Genomic DNA, 19,925 nt, shown 5'->3' with positions numbered 1-19,925 from the left:
GTACCTTTGGCACAGCACAGTTTAGTCCTGCGGATGACACGCACTCCTCCAAGACGCCTCTCTTAGCGTAGGACGAGGATGTAAGCTACTCCAAATAGGTTCTGCCTCTTGCAGAACACTCACCTTCAATTAAGAACTTGGGAGATGAGGCAAAGATAGGAGAGAAATCAGGGTGGCAGGAGACTCTGGGGAGGGGTAAGGGATGGAAGCACAAGAAGCCAATTGGAGATGTTGCCTAGGAATGTCTGAAAATAATACAAACAGGATCTCCCAGGGTCCCTCCCTCCCCTCCTGAGCCCCGAGCCCAAAGCCGGCCCCCCAGGTGTCTGTTCCAATGGCATACCAACGCTGGGCTCTTTTCAGCACACATACATGTCCACACAGATGCCCTCTCGCACACACGTCCAGACACCCTCCAGTTGGCAAACAAGTGACAGTATGCAAATGATCAGAAGCCGCAAAGATCTGCTTCGGTGGGGAGCCTGAACAAACAAGGAACAATTTTGCAAGTGGCCACAGATGGCTTAGCTTCTCTGCTTACAATGGACACTAACAAGATTTGCCATAACTAATTCGTTCTTTCACACCATTGCTCTGTTCCCCCACCTCCTGAGGATGGGGAAATTCCCCATAGTGGCCATATGCATTTTTTGCGCCTTCCTAATGTAAAAAAAAAAAAGCGCAACTTGTTCCTCTACCTTGCATATGAAAGGGTCACCTTTAAAGGGGTTAAAAAAAGTTTGAGAGGAGAGGATGAGAGAAGCAAAAGGAGGCTGCCATCCCCTTTCCCTGAAGGCCTAGTTTGGAGAAGGGGTGGAAAAGAAGAGGTCACTGAGTCCTGGGTCGAGCGGGAGAACCCAGCAGCACAGAAGGATGGGTGGTGGGAGGGAAAAGGGCGTAGGGGACATGGAAGAGGGTGAAGGGAGGATAACCGGTGATGGAAGGAGCCTTGACGTGGGGTGCTGAACACACAATACAATATACAGATGATGCACTATAGAACTGTACACCTGAAACCTATGTAATTTTACTACCAATATCACCCCAATAAATTTAATAAGATTTTTTTCAAAGAGAAGACTGGGTGGCAAAGCAGAGTGGCAAACGAAAACAGACTGGATACAGAGCGTGAACACACGGGATGCGACCCAAACTTGCCACCTCACGGACGACAGTCCTACGGGAGCCAAACCTCGGGTTTTGAGGGGAAAGACAGATGTGATGAGCTCCTTCCTGCTGGCACTCCTGCTGCAGGCGTCACCAGCAGAGACAACGGCAAGGCAAAAAGGCGGATTCGGGTCGTCGGTGCACGCCAGACGCTCTTCACTCCAGGCCTTCCCCGTCGGAACTGTGTCAGTGGGACACCCATGAATTCTTAAGAAAGTGAATCCGTGAAATCCTAAGAAGATGACTCAGTTGCAGGCATCAAAGTGTTGGCGGCCCCTCCTTTTCACCTGAAGGCTCCCTGGGCCTCTTCGGGTGGACAGCAAAACCCAAGGACACTTCCTCCTCACTGGGCGCTGCCGCCCACCTCCAACCGCGGCCACCTCTGGGCTCGTCTCTCTGCGATGCTGGCTGTGCTGGGGTTGCCTAAAGCAGCTCTCCACACCCTCCCTGTGCTCTTCTCCCCAGCACGGCGGTGGCTGGTGGCACTTGTCTTGTGGCTCTCGGGGAAAAGTCACATCTCACGAGTGGGCTTCACCAAGGCTTCCCTGTCGTCCGATTTCCCAGGTAAACCGTGCACACCAGCCGGTGGGTCCCGGGCACACCATGAGCACCCCGTCCCTCCTGCCTAAATCCTACACTTTCTTCCAGGCCCATTCAAGCCTCCCCCCACTCCCTCCCTCCCTGGCCTCTTTACAGAGCCCAGCACCCAGCACGAGGTGAGCATCACGCCTGGGCTCACCCTCCCCAACAATGCGGGAAGCTGGAGGGTTCTTGGAGACCAGACAAGTCCGTGTGAGTCGGAAGTGACGGCTCTGCTTGCTTTCGCCCACTTAGGTGCCCGTGAGTCTCCTCCTCTTTCATTCTTAGTCATCATTCGTATTAGGTGTGGCTGAATAGGTCTACTTTTTCCTGAAATGCCTATTTTATACTTAGAGGCAGCCATTCAAAAAAAATCTGCACGATCACACTGATGACCAGATAAAATCACGTCCATGTATTCATACAGCTCCACAGTCACATATGTGTAAATACCCAGACATATGAATCAGCATGTATATGGCGACTTCCTGGAATATCAGAACCAGACGAGATTTTGGGGTCTTCTGCTTCATTGACTTTATTTCCAGATGGTACCCCCCAGAACAAGGGGCAGGTGGTCGGGGCAGAGGCCCCATCTCTGGGCTCTATTACATCATCTACAATACCTGTCTCCCCAGAGGTTCTACACACACCCGTACACGTGCATGTGTGCACATAACACCACGCCACCTGCTCAGGCAGAACTTCTCAGAGAAACAGGATGGCAGAGATCATGAGTGCTTGTGGGTCCTTCTCTGATGCTCCACAGATTCGACTTGGATCAAATCCTCGAATATCCGTCCTCCCCTCCGGCCCTTTGCTTCCACTCCCTGCAAACAGAACCTCCACAGCTGGGCTGCCCCTCCTCCAAGAAAGAGAAGTTCCGCAGACTAGCAGTTACCTCCCTGCGGTACATGGAACAGCAGAAGCAGAAGCAGCCGTCAGACCCAGACAGGGAGGGATCTGCTGCAGGCTTCAAATTGGGAGCAAAGGTCAGCGGTCATTTAGGATGGAAGCCAGAAGGAAAGCCAGGCATCCAGAATCAGCACCTGCTCCTCCCCGGAGGTGGAGGGGCACAGCTGGTCCAGCCTGTGGCCGCCCCCCTCTAAGGCCACCTGTGCAGCCAGCTAGCTGCCCCTCCCAAGGATCAGCAGCTTCCAGACCAGTTGAAAGTCTCCAGGATCCCGAGTGGAGCAGTGAGCATTTTAAAGAGGGTCCAGGACCATAGGCCAAGCTTCTCCAGGTTCTCCACCTGCTCCATTCCCCCTCTGCAAAGGGCACCTGGGCCGATGGGGCGGTTCTGAGGCAGGCCCTTTCCCCAGACCCCAAAATGCTGACTCGGTCCGTCAGCATGTGTGCTGCCCTGCCCTCCACCCCCTGCAGACCTCTCCTCTCGGAGGCTGTCCCTCCCTCCTGCCTGGGGCCAGCTCTCACATGTCCAGCACCCTCGCGCCTGATTTGCCCCCACACAGAGGCCTTCCCACTCCCTTCTCCTTCGCTGCTTTCCTGGCTTCCGCTCCCTCTGCCAAAATGTGTGACGTGGTTTTTCAGGTTTCCGGCCAACCTGGCTATTCTCTCTTCCTCTCTCGCTGATGAAACCTCTACGACATCCCATCAATTAAGTGCATCAGTACCATAAAGCCTCATGTGTCACCAGAATGGATGCCGTCAAGCCTCATCTCGTTGTTTGCTTCAAGGTGCTGCTTGGCTTTCTTTTCAAGTGGCCACCGACTGTCCCTATCTCTCAACTCGCCAACTGCAAGGGATTTTTATATATCTATATAATTCTGACATCCTTCTTCCTAGTTGAGGTGCTAGGGAGAAGTTTTTCTGCCTCATCTCTTATTTCGATGGAGTTTGCACGTCAGACAGACCACAATACCCCACGTGGGCCACTTAAGGAACACTGCCCAGTTTTATCTCCACAACAGTGCCTGACATGCATACACAGATACTGAAGAAAACACCCTTGATGAAATGAATGCATTAACTAATGAACGAGTGACTGCGTCATGAGGCAGAAGGGAAAGAACACTTACGTGGGACCATCAGCATCGGCGGAGGCACCTAAGTTCCGCCCAGCTTAGCTCTGCGCCTCCCTCTCTGTTGGGGCATCTTTCTCGGGTCCAGCAGAGCCCACTGTTCTGAAGTTAACATTTCTCCTTTCCTGCACCCTCCTGCTCCCCTGTTTCAGGGATGTGCAGCCATGGGGGAAATCAAGCTCCACAGAGGACCCCTGGAGAGCCCACGGTGCCGCCTGAGTCAGGGCAGAGATGAGCAGAGGGACAGTCCCTCCTGAGCCCAGGCCCACTGTCTGCCCCTGTCCCTGCTGCCACCAGAGTACAGACTTACAACTTCTCTCACCTATTCTAATGCGTTGATGTGCTGTCTTCACTCGCTCTTTAATTGCTTCAGGTGAGACTTGTTTTCACACCTGCACTGTATTAGAAAGCGAAGGAAAGGAAAGACCATTTAGTAAAAATTACCTCATCTCAAAGTGAGGTGCGGAACAAGGACTCTATCACGGAGTTTCAGGAGCAAAGCTGAGTACCTTGCTCAGTAAAGGCGCATTTCTTACAATCCACATTTACAGGAACCTACCATGCATTTTAAAACATGGCAATCGACACACACATATTTTAAGTTTGCTAGGGAAATTCTATGTCCTCAAAAGGAAGCAGAAGAGAAACTGTTGACCTCTCTCACTTTCTGTTGTGCTTATTTATTTTATTTTCCATTTTAGGGGAGTCCTCAGGTTGCCCCATGACCTGGGTCACAGTCCCAGCCCAACAGTGAGAAGAGGGAGAAGATGGCATGTTTCAAAACAGCTGTATGGATTTAAAGATTTTCACCAACGTACGGCCTTCGTCACGCGCTCACGTGAGCCTTCCCCTCGCCTCTGTCTGTGATGGTCTACCTCCGGGCACAGGCCCTGGCAAAGGCTGCCCTGTGTGCAGGAGGGCGGGGCCCGCAAGGCGGTGCAGCGGGGTGCTCCGCTCACAGAGTTGAGGATAACTTGAAAGGAGGGGCCGGGGCATCCCCGAAATCTGCCCAGAAGATTTTTACTCAATTTGTGGAATGTGATGGAAAAAGAGGACAAAAGCACTCGCTTGGGAGGTGGAAGAGCTTACAAAGCTTTCAGGAGATTTGACCAACTGTCTCTCTGATTCGCTGGCGTCTGCGCTGCTGTGGTGCCAGCTGGGTCGACAGGGAAACAGAAGCACTGACGAGGCACCTTGCCCGCAGCGCTTCCAAGGTGAGGACCTCGGGCTCCCAGGCTAAGCTCCGTGTGGGGAGCTACCAGCCAGTCGCCTCAAAGGTGGAGGGTGGGCAGGCTGACTCTGAGACTCCAGGCGAGAAGGCGGAGGTCTCTGTGCTCACCTTATACATCTGTAAAATGGGGATGCCTGGAGTGGCTGGGCTGGTGGAGCATCACGCTGTGCACCAACAGTCTGCCAGTCTGATGCCCGGGCAGGGCGCACACCTGGGTTGCAGGTTCGATCCCCAGTTGGAGTGGAAGGTAACCAATCGATGTTCCCTCTCACTCTCTCTAAGTATGTCCTCAGGTAAGGATTTAAAAAAGAAAGCGGGGATGACAACCTGTCCATTGTGGTCGTGGGGAGGATTTAGTAGACAACGTCGTCCCGTGCCTGGCCAAGTTCTCAGCTATTCTAAGCACCAAAGTGATGGTCGCGGTGATGCCCAGGAAAGCACCCTCACAGCCGAATGCCTTCCTCGGAGACTGAAAATTTTCCATAAAAGGACGACTCTCCTGCGTTTCTGAAACGCAGCTCAGATTCTTCAGGAGATCAGAGCACCTAAGAGGCTGGACACCAAGACTCCTCCAACAAAGCTTCCAGGGCAGCGGAGCCTGAGCCGAGGCCCCTGCGAGGATCCGTGTGACTCACGGGATGAGAGGGGAGTGGGAAGAAAGACTTCTGTCAGGGGTGGTTTTAATTTTTTTTCTCTGTTTGCCTTTTTATTCTCCCCCTGCCAAAGGATTAACATGTAGGTTCTTAAACAAGGGGGTCCCCCATTTACAGCTGACAGCGGCAGCTGCAACCTCTGACTCCCCTGCAGAATGGCAGGGAATCGAATCAAAGAGAAAAGCAAGTGGACAACCTTTCCCTCCGGGAGCACGGAGCACAATGCCAGCCTTTCGCCAAACCCGGCAGACCCCCGCTCTGATTGGAGGCTGCCTCGGAACAAAGGGAAATTGGTATTTAAAAAAAAAAAAAAATCTTCTGAAAGCCAACTCAGCAGATGGTTTTTTCCTGGGCTCCAAGAGAAGCAGGGGGTGGGGTGGGGGTGGGGACCGAAGCGGGGTAACATGACTGCCACCAGGCTGCAGACGACCGAGAAGTGACAAAGATGGCACCGGGGGCTGACCTCTCACCCCAGAATTTCACAAAGGGCAATTATACCATGTGGCGGGTATCTGGGCCCGGCTGCTGACCGCTGCCGACCCGCAGCTGCTGTTCCTCGCAGCCAAGTCTGGGGGCTTTATTCAAAGCAGGCGAAGACGGAGGCCAGAGCAGGAGGGGTGGATGGAGGACGCGATGGAAAAGTTTAATGAGAGACCACTGTCGGTCACTCTGCAGAACAGCACCGTGTACTCCCCTGGCTGTCTGAACCTTGCAGAAGCACTTTAGAGCCTTTGCTGAGACTATCTTCAGAGTAACATGGAAGGAAGAGAGACCGTCGTCACCCCTTGTTAAGTATGAGAACACGGACGTTCATTTGCTAAAGGGGGACCAGACTCAGACCCACACCCCTGGCAGGGGGTGACCTGCCTCCCTTCAGGTCTCAGGCCAGACAGCGCTCCTGGAATCTGGTGTTTGGGGGGCCCATGGCTGAATCCCACCTTTCCCGTCTAAGTCCCAGGGAGCCTACGTGCTGTGCATGTGCTGCCAGCCGTCACCCCTCACCATACCACTGTCCTGCCGAGTGCCACCGGCAGGGAGACGGCTGGGCAGCCCAAGAAAGGAGCTCTGGTCTCTGGTCTGAGGCTGCGACAGCCAGGTCCACCCACAGCCCAGGCCGGGGGCATGTGGCCGGAGCCATGGCTGAGCTGCACAGGACTCTACTTTGAACCCGTAGGACCAGTTAGAGTGCACCTTCAAGGATCACTTCTTGCTGCAGGAAACCAGGAGACCCGAGGGGGTGATGAGGACTGGAGTTGCCCCACGCCCCCCACCCCGCAGCCCCCACCACTGCCCTGTCATTAGTTGCAATCTCAGGGCAACCCTCCAAGTCCCTTCCTCAGTCTACAAAACAGGGAGGAACAACAGCTGCTTCACTGAACTGTCCCAGGAACGAACCAAACAGGCACCAGTGGGGCGATGTGAACACTTCGTGAGGGTGTCAGGCGGCTGTGCGGGTCGCTAAGGGTCCTTCCACACCCCGCACGACCTGGAACCCTTGACAGTGTGTTTACTGCCCTGGGCTTCCCCGGATGCCCCGAGATCGAGCCACTCTTGCTGAGCACCCCGTGCAGCGTGGAGACGCTTCCACGCCGCTGCGGCGTGTCCGCGTGGGAGCCCCAAAGGCAGCTCGGTGCGAGGTTCTGTTCGCAAGGAACCCACGCCAAACACGCGGGACTGATGGGCAGAAGCCGTGTGGATCGTTTTCCACAGAACTTCTCATCAGCGTAGCGCTAACAAGGACTTCATTAACAGGCCTGGGAAATAAAATAAGTGAATGTTGTATTAAAAGACCTAACTCCTGTCCTCAGAGAGCTTCCGCCATAACTGAGAAGAGCAAATGTTCTTTACCTGTGACCACACACTCTGACCAGCCCCTTCGGTTCGATCCAAGATGCCAACGTGCCCACGAGAAGCCAGGCTCTCCGACGGTGAAGAGCCAGCTAGAGAGGCCCCACTAGAGAAGGCACAGAAGACATTCAAAGGTGTCTTATTTCTGTGCCTTACTTCTGTGTCACCTGCAGACCCAAACCAGACCCTCTGACCAACGTGTGCAAGAAGAGATGGAAATGAGGAGAATGCAGACACCTGCATTTTGCCGCAAAGAGTCGGATGAACATAGGATGCGATGACTTGGACCAGCACAAGTAGCATGAGGCGATATGAATTGGAGAGTGTCCCAGAGCTCGAGTTCAGTATACACCAACAATGATGAAGTTGGCAGAGAGCTGGGATAATCTGGGGTCCTGTTAATAAAGGTACAGTGCTCAGCGCAGAGGAGGGGACAGTCCCCTGATGCTGGGCAGGGCCAGAACACTCCTGCTGCTGTACTCCGCTCTGTGACCTCTCCCGCCTACGCCTCCAGGAGGGACACTGACAAATGAGTATTCTAGCGGGGAACGAAGGCACTCTGGCATCCAGAAACCATGGACTCCCAGGGACAGTTTCAGGAACTGAAAATACTTAGGCTTTCAAAGGATGGTTTTAGTGCAACAGAAGAAGGGACTTTACGAAAACCAGGGCTTCCTCAAGAGATGGCGGTCCCCTTCCTGAGAGCCAGTGAGCCACAGCCAAGTAACTGTCCACGAGGGGTTCTGGAAAGTGTCTTTTGTTTGTTTAAAAGGGACGCTGAAATGGGAATATTCTGAGGCCCTCCTGACCCTCAGTGAAGCCCAGATTTTGGACGTGTGACCCAACTGTGGATCCACAGCGTCTGTGGTCCGTCCTCCCCTGCCTTCCAACCCAGTGCCAGGTGCTAGCCGGTGTCCTCCATGGATCTAACTCCTAGACCTCAGGCCCTTTCTGAATCTCCTAATGTTGTCCTCCTTCATGGCCCAGCAGCACCCAAAGCCCAGCATGACACTCAATGGCAGCCATCCAGTAGGAAGACTGGGACGTTCAGGACACTGACGGTTCCAGGAAGAGACACAGCCCCCAATAAATCAGCTTCTACCTTCTTGCTCTCCCAAAAGAACAAGACCGGAGAAATCATGGTGATTCCCATTACACTCTACAACAAGATTCCCTTTGGCTACATCCATGATCCGCCATGATAAGCAACTCCTTTAAGCTGGTTCTCATGTAGTCTGGCATGAAAAATGACTCAGCTCGTGCGCCGGGTTCTCATTCCCAACACCAAGCAAATGAACTAACTGGCCCAGCATAAGAGGCTGCCCGCACTCCTGGGCAAATTCATAGGTGCCAATGATTGCTTCTTGCTGGCAAGGCATGGCAGCCCACCCCTCCCCCACCGCGGAGTCCCCGCACTGTGAAACTGCCCAGAAACATGTGGGCGGCAAAGAAGATCTGGGGGGAAACACAATAAACAAGGTCTAGAAAACACACTGAAGCAACCTACATTTGATACTAATGATGCTTATCAAATGGCCTCACGGGCCAGGCACCAAGGTGGGAACTGCCCGGACTTTTCAAAGTAAACAAAGGCCTCCATTGTTTCCCTGGTGAGGTCACAGGCTGGTGGGGAGGTGAGGGAAGTTGCTGAGGGGCAGGCCGGGGAAAAAGAAGTGAACCTGGGATTTCAGAGAGAAGCACACACCCAAAATATACAGAGAGGCCCCTTGCCTGTGCGGGGGAGGCCACTGGGATAGAACGGGGAGTCACCGGAACCCCTGGGAGTGAGGATACCGAGGCCTGCCCGCCCACCACGCAGGACTCTGGCTGTCCATGTCCACACACTCGGGCAGCGGCCAGGGCGTGCAGAGGGCTCACGGGTTCACCAGACAGCACAGATTCAGGCTCCCGAACACACTGGGTACAACTGCAAGGCCCAGTGCGTGTCTGCGTGCTGTCTCTAACTGCATGCTCCAGGGACCGGGCTCTGCAGAACTGCTCCCTCTGGCTCTCCTTCTGGCCACTGGCTCCTCCTCCGTGGGGGGCCGAGGGCCTTCACAGCACCTTCCAAATCAAGTGTCACCCTGAGGCCCATCCAAGTTGAAAACATTTCCCCAAAGCAGTTTGGTATGTGCACATCATAACATGAATTTTTTGCTTATCTGGATAAACAACCCTCTCCACCCCCCCCCCCCCCCCCACACACACACACACAGCACAAGTCTTCCCTGTGCTGTTCATTTCCTGGCTGTGATGCAGTCAGAAGCCTGAACCAAGGCCTGGGGCCCAGGCTTGGAGGAACCTCCCGGTCACACCCCTGTGCCCTCTGCCTCGGCATCCCTTAACCAGGCCCAGTGACTTCCTGACCAAAACCACCAGCATCTTCATGAACAGGTGAGGCAGGCCGGGGATGTCCTGGCTACCCTGCACTGCAATGCTTTGAAGGCGGGATGTTTTTAACTTGCAGCTATAGGAATCAGAAGAATCAAAGCACGGGGTACAGAAGGGCGGAAAAGGGTTGTTTCTCTTGCCTATTATTCAAAATGAAAAAGGAAATGCAATGGCAGGCCCACCGGTGACGCCGCCTGGAGAGGACTTTCCGAGGGTGCAGAGTTGAGCTGGGGGAAGAAGGGGTGACTCTGCAAAGGCCGGAAACATGGCACACACCACCTGAACCCCACTTACAACACTGGGTTTAAACTTTCATTCTGAGTCACTCTGAGAGCTCAGCAGCCACCCTGGTTGGGCAGGTAAGTGACCACAGAGATGAACGGCCTTTGAACCATCTCTAGATAAATCTGCATAGCAATCCCCACCCCACCCTCCGAAAGCAAAGTGCAGTGACATCCTCTCCTAGGAGGCGCCTGCACAGGCATCAGAAGTAAGACCTTGCTACCCAGCTAACACAACTCAACACCGCCAGGAGCAGCAGGAAGCAGGGCTGGCCTGAAGGGACACGGGGCTTCCCAGACAGCCACGCTTCCCCGGCGCCCAGCACCGGCACCTCGCAGGTGCCTCGCTGCACCTGTGCTGAGAAAGTCCCAGGGAGCCAGGGCGAGAGGGAAGCAGAGCAACACCTGCTGACTGTGCTAGGAGCCCACAGGCACTTCCGTCCCCCGAAGACCCCAGCAGGGAGGTGCTGCTGTGATCGCTGGTCTCCGTACAATCAGGAAACCATTTTGACAGGTTCAGTGGCCTACTGATGGTGACTGGAAGACCAGGTCTGGGGCAGGTTCCCTGCCTCCAAAGGAGGGACAGCCCGGTCCTGGAATCAAGGGAGCTGAGCTCCAATCCACTCTCACAGGGTCTCTTTCTAACACGTCCCTAACTCCTCACCGGGAATCCGAACACTTCTGGGCACGCATGACTGTCCGTGGGGACAGAACACAGTTTCCCTGCTGATGCTCTGCCAGACTGATCTTCAATGGCAGGAGGACACCAAAAAAGGTTCCTTGGGGAAGTCCAAGAAGCGGACTACCAAGGGAATAGCAAACCAAGAGGAAAAGGGCCGGCAAACTGTTTTAAACCCCCGGAGAACTCCAAACACAGGAGGAGGAGGAATACACAAGAAGGGAAGGGAGGAACCAAACACGCCCAGGATACCCTCCTGGAATACACGTTCAGTCACTCTCACGGCTGGGGAAGCTCAACACGGACACGTGCTCCATGACTGAAGGTATTCACACTGGGCAAAGGAAACCCTCTGAGGAGCGTGCAGTGGGTCCAAAGAGAGGCCAGACCTGCTGTTCAGAATAACCGGTTTTCCTAGGGGGACAGACTTGGCCCATCTACCGCATGGCTCTTCAGGTTCCCGTTTTCCGGGACAGGAATAAGGCTTCAGAGGTCAAACATTACTTTTGTTACCATTCCTTTTTTTTTTAATCAGGCAGAAACTGCACTGCAGGGAAATGAAGCATTCCTGCTGAAATTGTTAATAACAGAGGCAGAGCTAGCGCCCAGGGCTCCTCTCCCCGAGTTTAATGCTCTGTCCCCCACACCCTCAGCTCTAGATGTCAAATGTTACCTGTTGCCTCATGGAGACAAATGCTTTGTGGCAAGGGCCATGCACCGTCCTCCATGTGGCTTTAGCCATAACATTACGAGAGAGAAATCTATCATCAAACAAAATTTCCGGGCACTCTGATGAATAAACAGGCACATGCTACTTAAAAAAAATAAATTATTAAATATATATATATATATGTATGTATATACACACACACATACATATGTATATGGATATATACACACACATATATATATATATGTACACACACATATATATATATATGTACACACATATATATATATATATATAATAATGACAACAGCCAACACAACAGTCGTCTGCTGTGACTGAATCAAAATGATACCATTTTTTTTTTGGTCAGATCTGCAAAAAATATATGTGTGTATATATATATTGTTGTAGAGAGAAAATAAAAATTAAACCGGAGGGGAAATGCGGACTCTTGAGAAGAGCTGCTGGTGAGACCTTGCTTTCCTGGTCAGGTTGAGGGTGCTGCGGGGGGAAAAGCCCATGGTCCCAGGAGTTCAAATCAGCACATGTGCACCCCCAGAGGAAGAAAGGGGGGCACGCTCTCAGTTAAACAGTTCACCTGGGAGTGACCGAACAAGGTGCTGGGCAACATGAGGCGAGGGCGGGACGTCGGCACCATAAGGAGAGGAGAAGTTTCTCTGCTGGATGCCCAGGGCCACCCACCAGAGTGAAGGAGGGCATGACAGGTGCAGCAGCCAGAGGTCAGGCAATCCGAGCTGCCCTTCATCCCCTGCCCGACTCTCTGCCCATGGCCCCCCTCACCTGCCTGACACACCACACTGCTGTAACCACAGCGGATCCAGAGAGGACGGTGCCTCCCAGCCCCCTACGGAAAAAATGAAGAACCTAGTGCAGCCCTCCTCGCTGATACTGCGTGACCTAATGGTTCCCTGTCATCGCTTCCCTTTTAAGTCTCTTTGCCCTGTGTCACTCTCACTGTGTTCCGCAGGCCCCCGTCTTCCCCTTTCCCAGTTCAAAGCCTGCTGGGCACCCCCATTACTTATGGAATTAAAGACAAACCCATGTATTTATTTGATAGTCACCACTCTCAGCAATCTGATGCCAACCTAGCTTCCTACCTACATCACCAAAAAAGGTGTTTTTTTTTTCTGTCCATACTTTGTGTGTTTGACACAAAGAGGGTGCCGTTTAAAGAAAGAGCAAATGAATGCATGATCCATGAGACTGTCTAAGGGAGGGTTATGACCACTCAGAACACAATACAAGAGTCTTGGCATAAACATATGATGATGGTCTAGGTGAGGCGGTAGGATGATCCCGGAGCGTGTTTCCAAGGCCATGGGAGACACCTGATGAATGTGAGGGGGAAGTCCTTGCTGCTGGAGACAAGGGGAAATTAAGTCTAAAGAAATACAACAGAAACTGTATTTTGGTCAAAAGCAAATAAAAATTGATAAGTACAATAAGGGAGAAAGACTAACTCATGAGGCTTTGAAATTTCTCTCAAGCATCCCAGACACTGAGAAGCAAGGACAGAATGCCAGATTATGATCCCGTCACTCTAACGCGTGGGGAAAATGTGGAAGAAATGTCCTACCCTCCAGCAGTCCTTTAGATCAGCGATTTTCAACTGTGTGCTGCAAGAATTTTTAAAACATGCAATACCCGACTATGGAGTCCAGGGCACTGACCTCTCTTCCCTTAGATTGTCAAATAAAATAATGACAACAGCAAACACAACAGTCGTCTGCTGTGACTGAATCAAAATGATACCATTTTTGGTTTTTTTGGTCAGATCTGCAAAAAATATAATATATTTTTTGGTGTGCGGTAGAATTACAGCGATTAGCTTGTGTGCCATGAGATGGAAAAGGATGTAGAACATTGCGTTCAAGTGTGGTCACTGAAGGACGGAGACGCAGCATTAGCTTTGGCATCTAAGAGAATTAACTTCAAAGACCACCCTGCCCAACTCCTGCTCCTGCTTCTTGGAAGCAACTGAGCTTCCACTTCCTCACCTGTAAATAAGTAATACCTGTCGCATAAAAGAGGTGAATCCATGTAAAACGGCTGGCAGAAGGTCTGTGACTTCGTTCAACAAATCAAAATATTGATTATGATGTGTGTTCTGTAAATTGCCCATTTTCCTCCTAAAATCTCTCATTGAGTTACAGCATGTGGAAATCAGCCTCTCTCTTTGACAGATGAGGAAAGCGGGAATTCAGCAAGGTTAAGCGGGAATTCAAAATCACAAAGCCAGTTGGCGCCCGTTAGCACACCCCATCCCCTCCCCGGGGCACTGCATGGAGCTCCTCAGGACCCTCCTCTCCTCATGCTGTTGAACGCAGACAGGTGTCTCTGGCTCCCACTGAAAGTCCTCAGGAAAGAGGAAAGCAGTTAAGCTGCACCCAGCTGAGTGTCTCCTAAACACCTACCACTGTTGTAACATTTTATGTCTATGTGTTGTACCTGAACTTGCTTCTAGAGATACATTCTCCGTTGTTCTCATTGAGTAGCCTAGGGAACTGGAGGAAGCGGAAGTTATTACACTGTTTACCAGAGTAAGTCTAAGATGCAACGTTGTTCATGCGGTGACAAAGAGCAAGGTGCATTCATGGAGTCCATCTGCAAACAGGACTGGTCCAAAGGACAGTCCTGATGCCCTGATGTTCGGAGCCCTCCTCTCATCCTCTAGCTCTTACCAAATGCTGCTCTTACACCTCATGTAAGTCCATTCACCATAAACCCTCTTCCAGAGAGCATCGTGGTTGCATCCTAACTTTATATGGAAGGCAGGTGATCTGTCCCCTGGTTAGAAGAATCCATGCACTGTTGAACCAATGAGGTGGCATTATTATTATTTTTCTTTAATGAGAGGTTTTCTTTTTATTTTTCTTTATTGATTTTAGAGGGAGAAGAACGGAGAAGAAGAGAGAGATGGAAATATCAATGAGAGAGAGCATCGATTGGCCGCCTCCTGCATGCCCCCCACTGGGAACTGGACCCACAACCTGGGCATGTGCCCTGACTGGCAAACAAACTGGCGACTTCTTGGTGCATGGGTCGACGCTCAACCACTGAGCCACACCAACTAGGTTCGAGGTGGTATTTGCATGGGTCTCTCCTAACATCCTACCACTAAAGTGGCCGTGTTGCCTGGACATCCACGATGCCTCTTCAGTCCGGAGGATGGGTCCTACGTTTGAAATTCGGAATAAAGCTCTTGAGAATGCCACACGTGTAACTCCTCACCCCAACGCAGTAGAACGTGTAGAAATAGTTAACCGAGCAGAGAGACCCTCACAGTGATATGCAAGGAAGTCTATCATTATCCTACAGAGCAGTCTTTTTACAAAAACCAGTGAAAAAGAAAATCATCAGGATCCGATGTAAGCTGTCTTTGCCCAAGGCTGTCAAACAGTGACTTGAACAAAATTAATTGGTCTGCAAAAAAGAGACAGAAAAAAATTGGAGGCTGAATCATTAACAACCAAAAACAAAATCCTTGTTATCCTGAAACTCTATATCCCTTCCCCGAGTCAAGGGCCGACGCTTCTTTTGTCTGGCCAGGGCCAGACAGGGACTAGTTTAAGCTCCGTGGGCCATGCCATCTCTGTCACAACCACTCGTCTCTGCTGTTACAGTGCAAACACAATCGCAGACAAAATGTAAACAAATGGATGTGGCTCTTTTCCAAAAACACTGTATTTATGGACACTGAAATTTGAATTTCATAAAATTTTCATGTTGCAAAATAGTATTCTTTTGATTTTTCCCCCAACCATCCTTTGCTTGTGGGCTGTATACAAACAGGCAGGGGGCTGGACTTGGCCCATGGACTTCAATCTGCTGACCCTGCTCTAAGTCAGCACAGATACTCAGCTGGCCTCTGCACCAGCTCAAAGACCCATTCAACGGGGCCTCCTCCTTTCTGCCTCCGAGCGTAGGTCCTGAGTCCCAGGGTCCACTCCATGCACTCTTCTTTAATCAGTGGCTTGCCTGATAAAACAGTTCCAGAAAACTGGATTTCAGAGCTAGACTTGTTGCTCAGAAAATGCCATCCTCAGCCTGTTCTCTACCCTGAATTACTGATCACATACTTCCCAGTCGTACAAATAGGTAAAGTCTGCAAGTTCGTAGGGCATAACACTGAACTTCTCTATACAAAGGGTGGGCCAGGTGTGCCCCGCTCCACCTCACTTCAGCTTTTGTTTACTCCCTCTATGCAAAACAACAGGAACCTGAAGAGTAATAGAGATAACATTCTAATCCAACAGAGATCAGAGAAGTTTCCCATCATCTACCAAGTGATTAAGACTCAGCACTAATACCTTTATTCACTCCCTTCTGGACAGTAGCAAGGCTAAGGCACAAATAAATGCAGGAAGGACGGAGAAGTGCAACATGAAGTGAGCTCCTAACAAGTCAACGTTTTTGTAGATATTCCCGTGCCAGGGTCAGCGTAATGCATTGACTTCCAGCCCTTCCCCTTCTCTGCTCCCTCCAATTGCTAGGGCTTAGAAACACTAACTTGGCAAGCCACATATTTAAGTAGATGATTTCACCTCTCCTTCCAATAAAATACACAAAGAGCATCCAGCTTTCTGGGTGAGAATGACAGCCTGAGAATTTCAGATATGAGAACAAAGGTCCACTGCACATTTCAACTTTGTAAATCATCCCCACGTCACAGATTCCAGAGTTTTATTCTAGGGCATTCCAATAGACAGAAGGCTATATTTGGAAACACTCTTGTGGTTTTAGAGAAAACAGTACCTGCACAAAGTATCTATTTATAGGATAGTAAATTTGGGTTTGCGAACACAAAACTGTCGTCTGCTGCTCAAATCCTGGGAATGATGGGGATGGAGGGAAAATAGTTACCAACATTTTCAAGACTCCGACCCACACAAAAATCCAACAACACACAAAAAACTGGCCATCACCATGGGCAGGGACAAAGATACTCATTTTCAAAGCTGAAGAGACCCAACTGCAAAGCAAATCCTCCCTTTCTACATGGAGTCTGCTTTGAGCTGTTGCATTTACTTGCAGGATTCCTCAACAGTTTCCATGTGCAGCTAGATAATTGTTGGTTTTATAACACAGAAGCAGAGTGCACAAAGTTGTGATGGAGAGGGAGAAGGGAAAGGCACTACCTGGATGCTTTGTAAAAGCCAGGCAACTGAAAAGATTCCTTTGTGTTCCAAATGTTTAAGTAAGGTGACCCACTAACTGCCCCAGCTTGCCCAGGAGATGGGGGTTCTTGGATGCTGGATTTTCACTTTTCAAACTAGGAGAGTCTGAGCCAACGGGGAGGCATTGGTCATGTTCTTGTCCCTTCTAGTTCAAGTCTTTGGATTTTAAACGCAACAAATCAGGCCCAACGCCTAGCATGAGGAAGGACACAAGCCCTACACTAAAGAAAGAACATGATTCCCAAGTGTTGTACTGGAAATGATGACTCCAAAGCTCAACAACGACTGTCAACAGAAACTCAACAAATTATTTATGGGCTTCAAAGGTGAGAGGTTCCTTAATATGTGCCATTTTTAGGTGGTCCATCAAGGCTAGAGCTCAGGTAAGTGATAAGATGTGGGGGAAAGAGTTACAAAGACTGATTAACACCTACAACCTAAAGCCTCAAAACTTTGGCAACAAAAGGACTTCTGTCCGAGCTGGGCACCAGTCCCCACGACTGTTTGAAACAGAAACTTTCTGGACTAGGACAGTCCTCTGCTACCACAGCTGAGGGCCACACCCCTCCCAGGAAGAGGGGTCACTGTAAACCCCTGCGCTACAAAATAATACAATGAAACCAGATGCAGTCTTCCCCAACCAAATGACACCTCCAATCACCTAGAGAGCTGCTTTCTGCACCCACGTTTGTCTTCCAAGTTCATTCAAGACCCAACCTTAAAAGTCCATGATGTGTTAGACAAAGATTCAGGTCAGTCACCTGCCCCTTTCCTTTGTCCAGTCCCAGTTCTAACGCTCACCACTGGCTTTCGGAGTAATGATCTCTCAGCTCGTTCAGAGCCTCAAGTTACTCCAAAACTGGGTCTCCTAGTCAAGAGAAAGACTCACTATGTTAGAAAGATGTACAGGAGTGATTGAAACCAAAAGCGTATAATGGTTCTCGACTGTTTTGATTGACCAATACCCCACTCTTTGACTGTGAGAACAGATACAAATATTAAAGCAAGAAAACGGCCCCCACAGCTCAGCCAGATCTGACCCAGCCAATTAGCTGCCACACAATAACTAGAACCGCTCCAGACTTCTAATTCTAGGAGCTACTGTTCTTCAGGTGAGCAGAAGATACAATACATAAAGGTAATCGGTCACTATACCAAGGTATCAGAGGCTTTTCTTCCGGAGGCCCTAAGTGTTCCATCAGGGAACCTGGTAATTCAGAAATACAGCAGCAGGTCCTGCGCCAAGACATTTAGTCCAACACTGTTTCATTAGAACATTGATACGATGCCATAGGAACTTAACTCTTATTTGTATCAATTAGCCTCTGATGCCGCTGGTTTCGTCTCTTCGTTTCATTTCAGGTCGCAGAACCTACTGATGATGTTAAGTAAGGACTGAGTGCAAATAAGAAATAAATACACAGACCCTTAAAACCTGAGGATAAAATGGCAAAAGCAAACAAAAGTCCCACACAATAGGGCTCCCTACCTTCTTTTTGGAGTGGCTTCTTTCCTCCTCTTTTGTCGCTTTGCTATTTTTCCCAGCACGAGACACCTTCTGGTCCCCAGACTGCTTGATGGTGATCTTGATCTCAGGTGGGCATATATAGTTCTCCAGGTTCTTCGGGGGTTTCTTAGCCCGCTTCGTGGTCTGAATCTTCAGCTTCAGACTCCCCTCCGTGAAGTTCGCCTCCTTGATAGAAAACTCCTGTTCTTCCAGGCCATCTCCTGCCACCCACTTCTCGCTGTCCGCATTGGAGTTGGAATCCACATCCCGCCCTGAGCCCAGTTCATCCTCCTCCTCTGGCTCCATGCGTTCTCCAGCCACTGGGATCCCCTTGCCAGTGCCTGGGGCCGAGAGCAGAGATTCCCCTGCACAGCCGGGAGCAGTCGGGGGCTTGGCTGCAGAGACGGGCAGGAAATCCGACTCGCTCCCCCTTTGCCGGGAGCTGCTTAAGATTTCCCTGGACTCCATGACAATCCTATAGTCTTCAGGAGTTCTCAGGAGGGGGAAGGGAAAAGGGAGAAAGGGGAGGTGAGCAGAGAGGACACCCAAAATTCCAAGGACGAAGTGGTCCAGCTGCTGGGTTCAGAGTCCCAAGGATGGAGACACGGTGGGGTGCTCAGAAGAGATCAGATCTGCAACTGAGAAGCAGAGAGATAATTAGCCATGGCAGGAAGGAAAATAACCTCGCAGGTAACTTAGCCTACATTCCTGAAGCCCATTCCCACTTATCAATGGCATCAGAAAAAAAAAATGATGTCAAGAAATAAAATCAGAGGGTGCACATCCCCACAACGAAATAAACTGGAGCGGAGGGGGAAGCGCACCCCAACACACACCCTTCGTCGAATTGTTGTTTTGATGTTATGTTATTTTTATGGCCATGGACCCAGCAAAAATAAGAGAGGAAGTCCTCCCGTCCTGTAACCAGCTAGAAGTTTCTGAAACTGAAACCACAGCTGGCTGAGTCACCATCAGAACCGACCGTGACGAAAGGGAAGTCTGAAGCGTTGATGCTCAAGTCTGTGGGAACAGTTTCTGGTTGGCTTCATGCACCACCTTCCCTCACATAAGAAAAACAGTTTGCAGAGCTGAACACAACTCCTGAGTTGCCTGGGCCAAGCTCTCCAGCCCCCTGGAGGAAGGACAGTTAGCCAAGGTCTTGACCAGTCTTTTCCGTATCACTTTTCATTCTGAATTATTTTAATTATGCAAGCGGCTTATCGATTTCTTAAAGCAAGTGTAAAGCTTAGGCACAAGCATGAAAACAAACAAAAAAAAATTAAAAAATCAACCCTACAAATGTTTCCATTGCATAAAAGATATTTAATCATAAATTACTGAGATAAAAATAGCCATTAGGGAGAGGTTTAAGTCCCTTGGTGGCCCTTAAATAAAATGTCATTATGTCTACATGACAACAAAAAAGTAAAAGGGAGAGAGGGTAGCTCTGCACTGGCCTTGGGAGGTGTCAGGAACCACCTCTGATCCTGCACCCCCAGGACCTTTGCTTCTGCCTTCCTCACAAGGAAAAGAGGAAAATCAGTTTAGCTTTCTCCAGAACACTGAAGAATCAGCTCAAATACCTTGGACCCTTATTCACTCCATGTCCCATTATTCCCAGTTTCATACGCATCATTTGCAAAGCCCCAAAGGAAGCCCAAACACTCATTCTCAAGAGT

The 19,925-nt window shown here is 50.5% G+C and overlaps 1 protein-coding gene across 1 annotated transcript in view; it reads right to left on the bottom strand.

The window, feature by feature from the left end:
* SETBP1 (SET binding protein 1) overlaps nt 1–19,925 on the bottom strand; it is a 354,570-nt gene that overhangs the window by 315,437 nt on the left and 19,208 nt on the right. The window contains exon 2 of the mRNA XM_036245217.1: nt 18,229–18,884. Coding sequence (XP_036101110.1) covers nt 18,229–18,714 — 486 coding nt within the window. The 5' untranslated portion in view covers nt 18,715–18,884. The remainder of the gene's footprint in view (nt 1–18,228; nt 18,885–19,925) is intronic.

The sequence above is a fragment of the Molossus molossus genome, unplaced genomic scaffold, assembly GCF_014108415.1.
Source record: "Molossus molossus isolate mMolMol1 unplaced genomic scaffold, mMolMol1.p scaffold_m16_p_6, whole genome shotgun sequence".
In the NCBI taxonomy this organism is placed as follows: Eukaryota; Metazoa; Chordata; class Mammalia; order Chiroptera; family Molossidae; genus Molossus; species Molossus molossus.
Note: the sequence above shows the minus strand (reverse complement) of the source record. Positions and strands in the feature narration are given on the sequence as shown.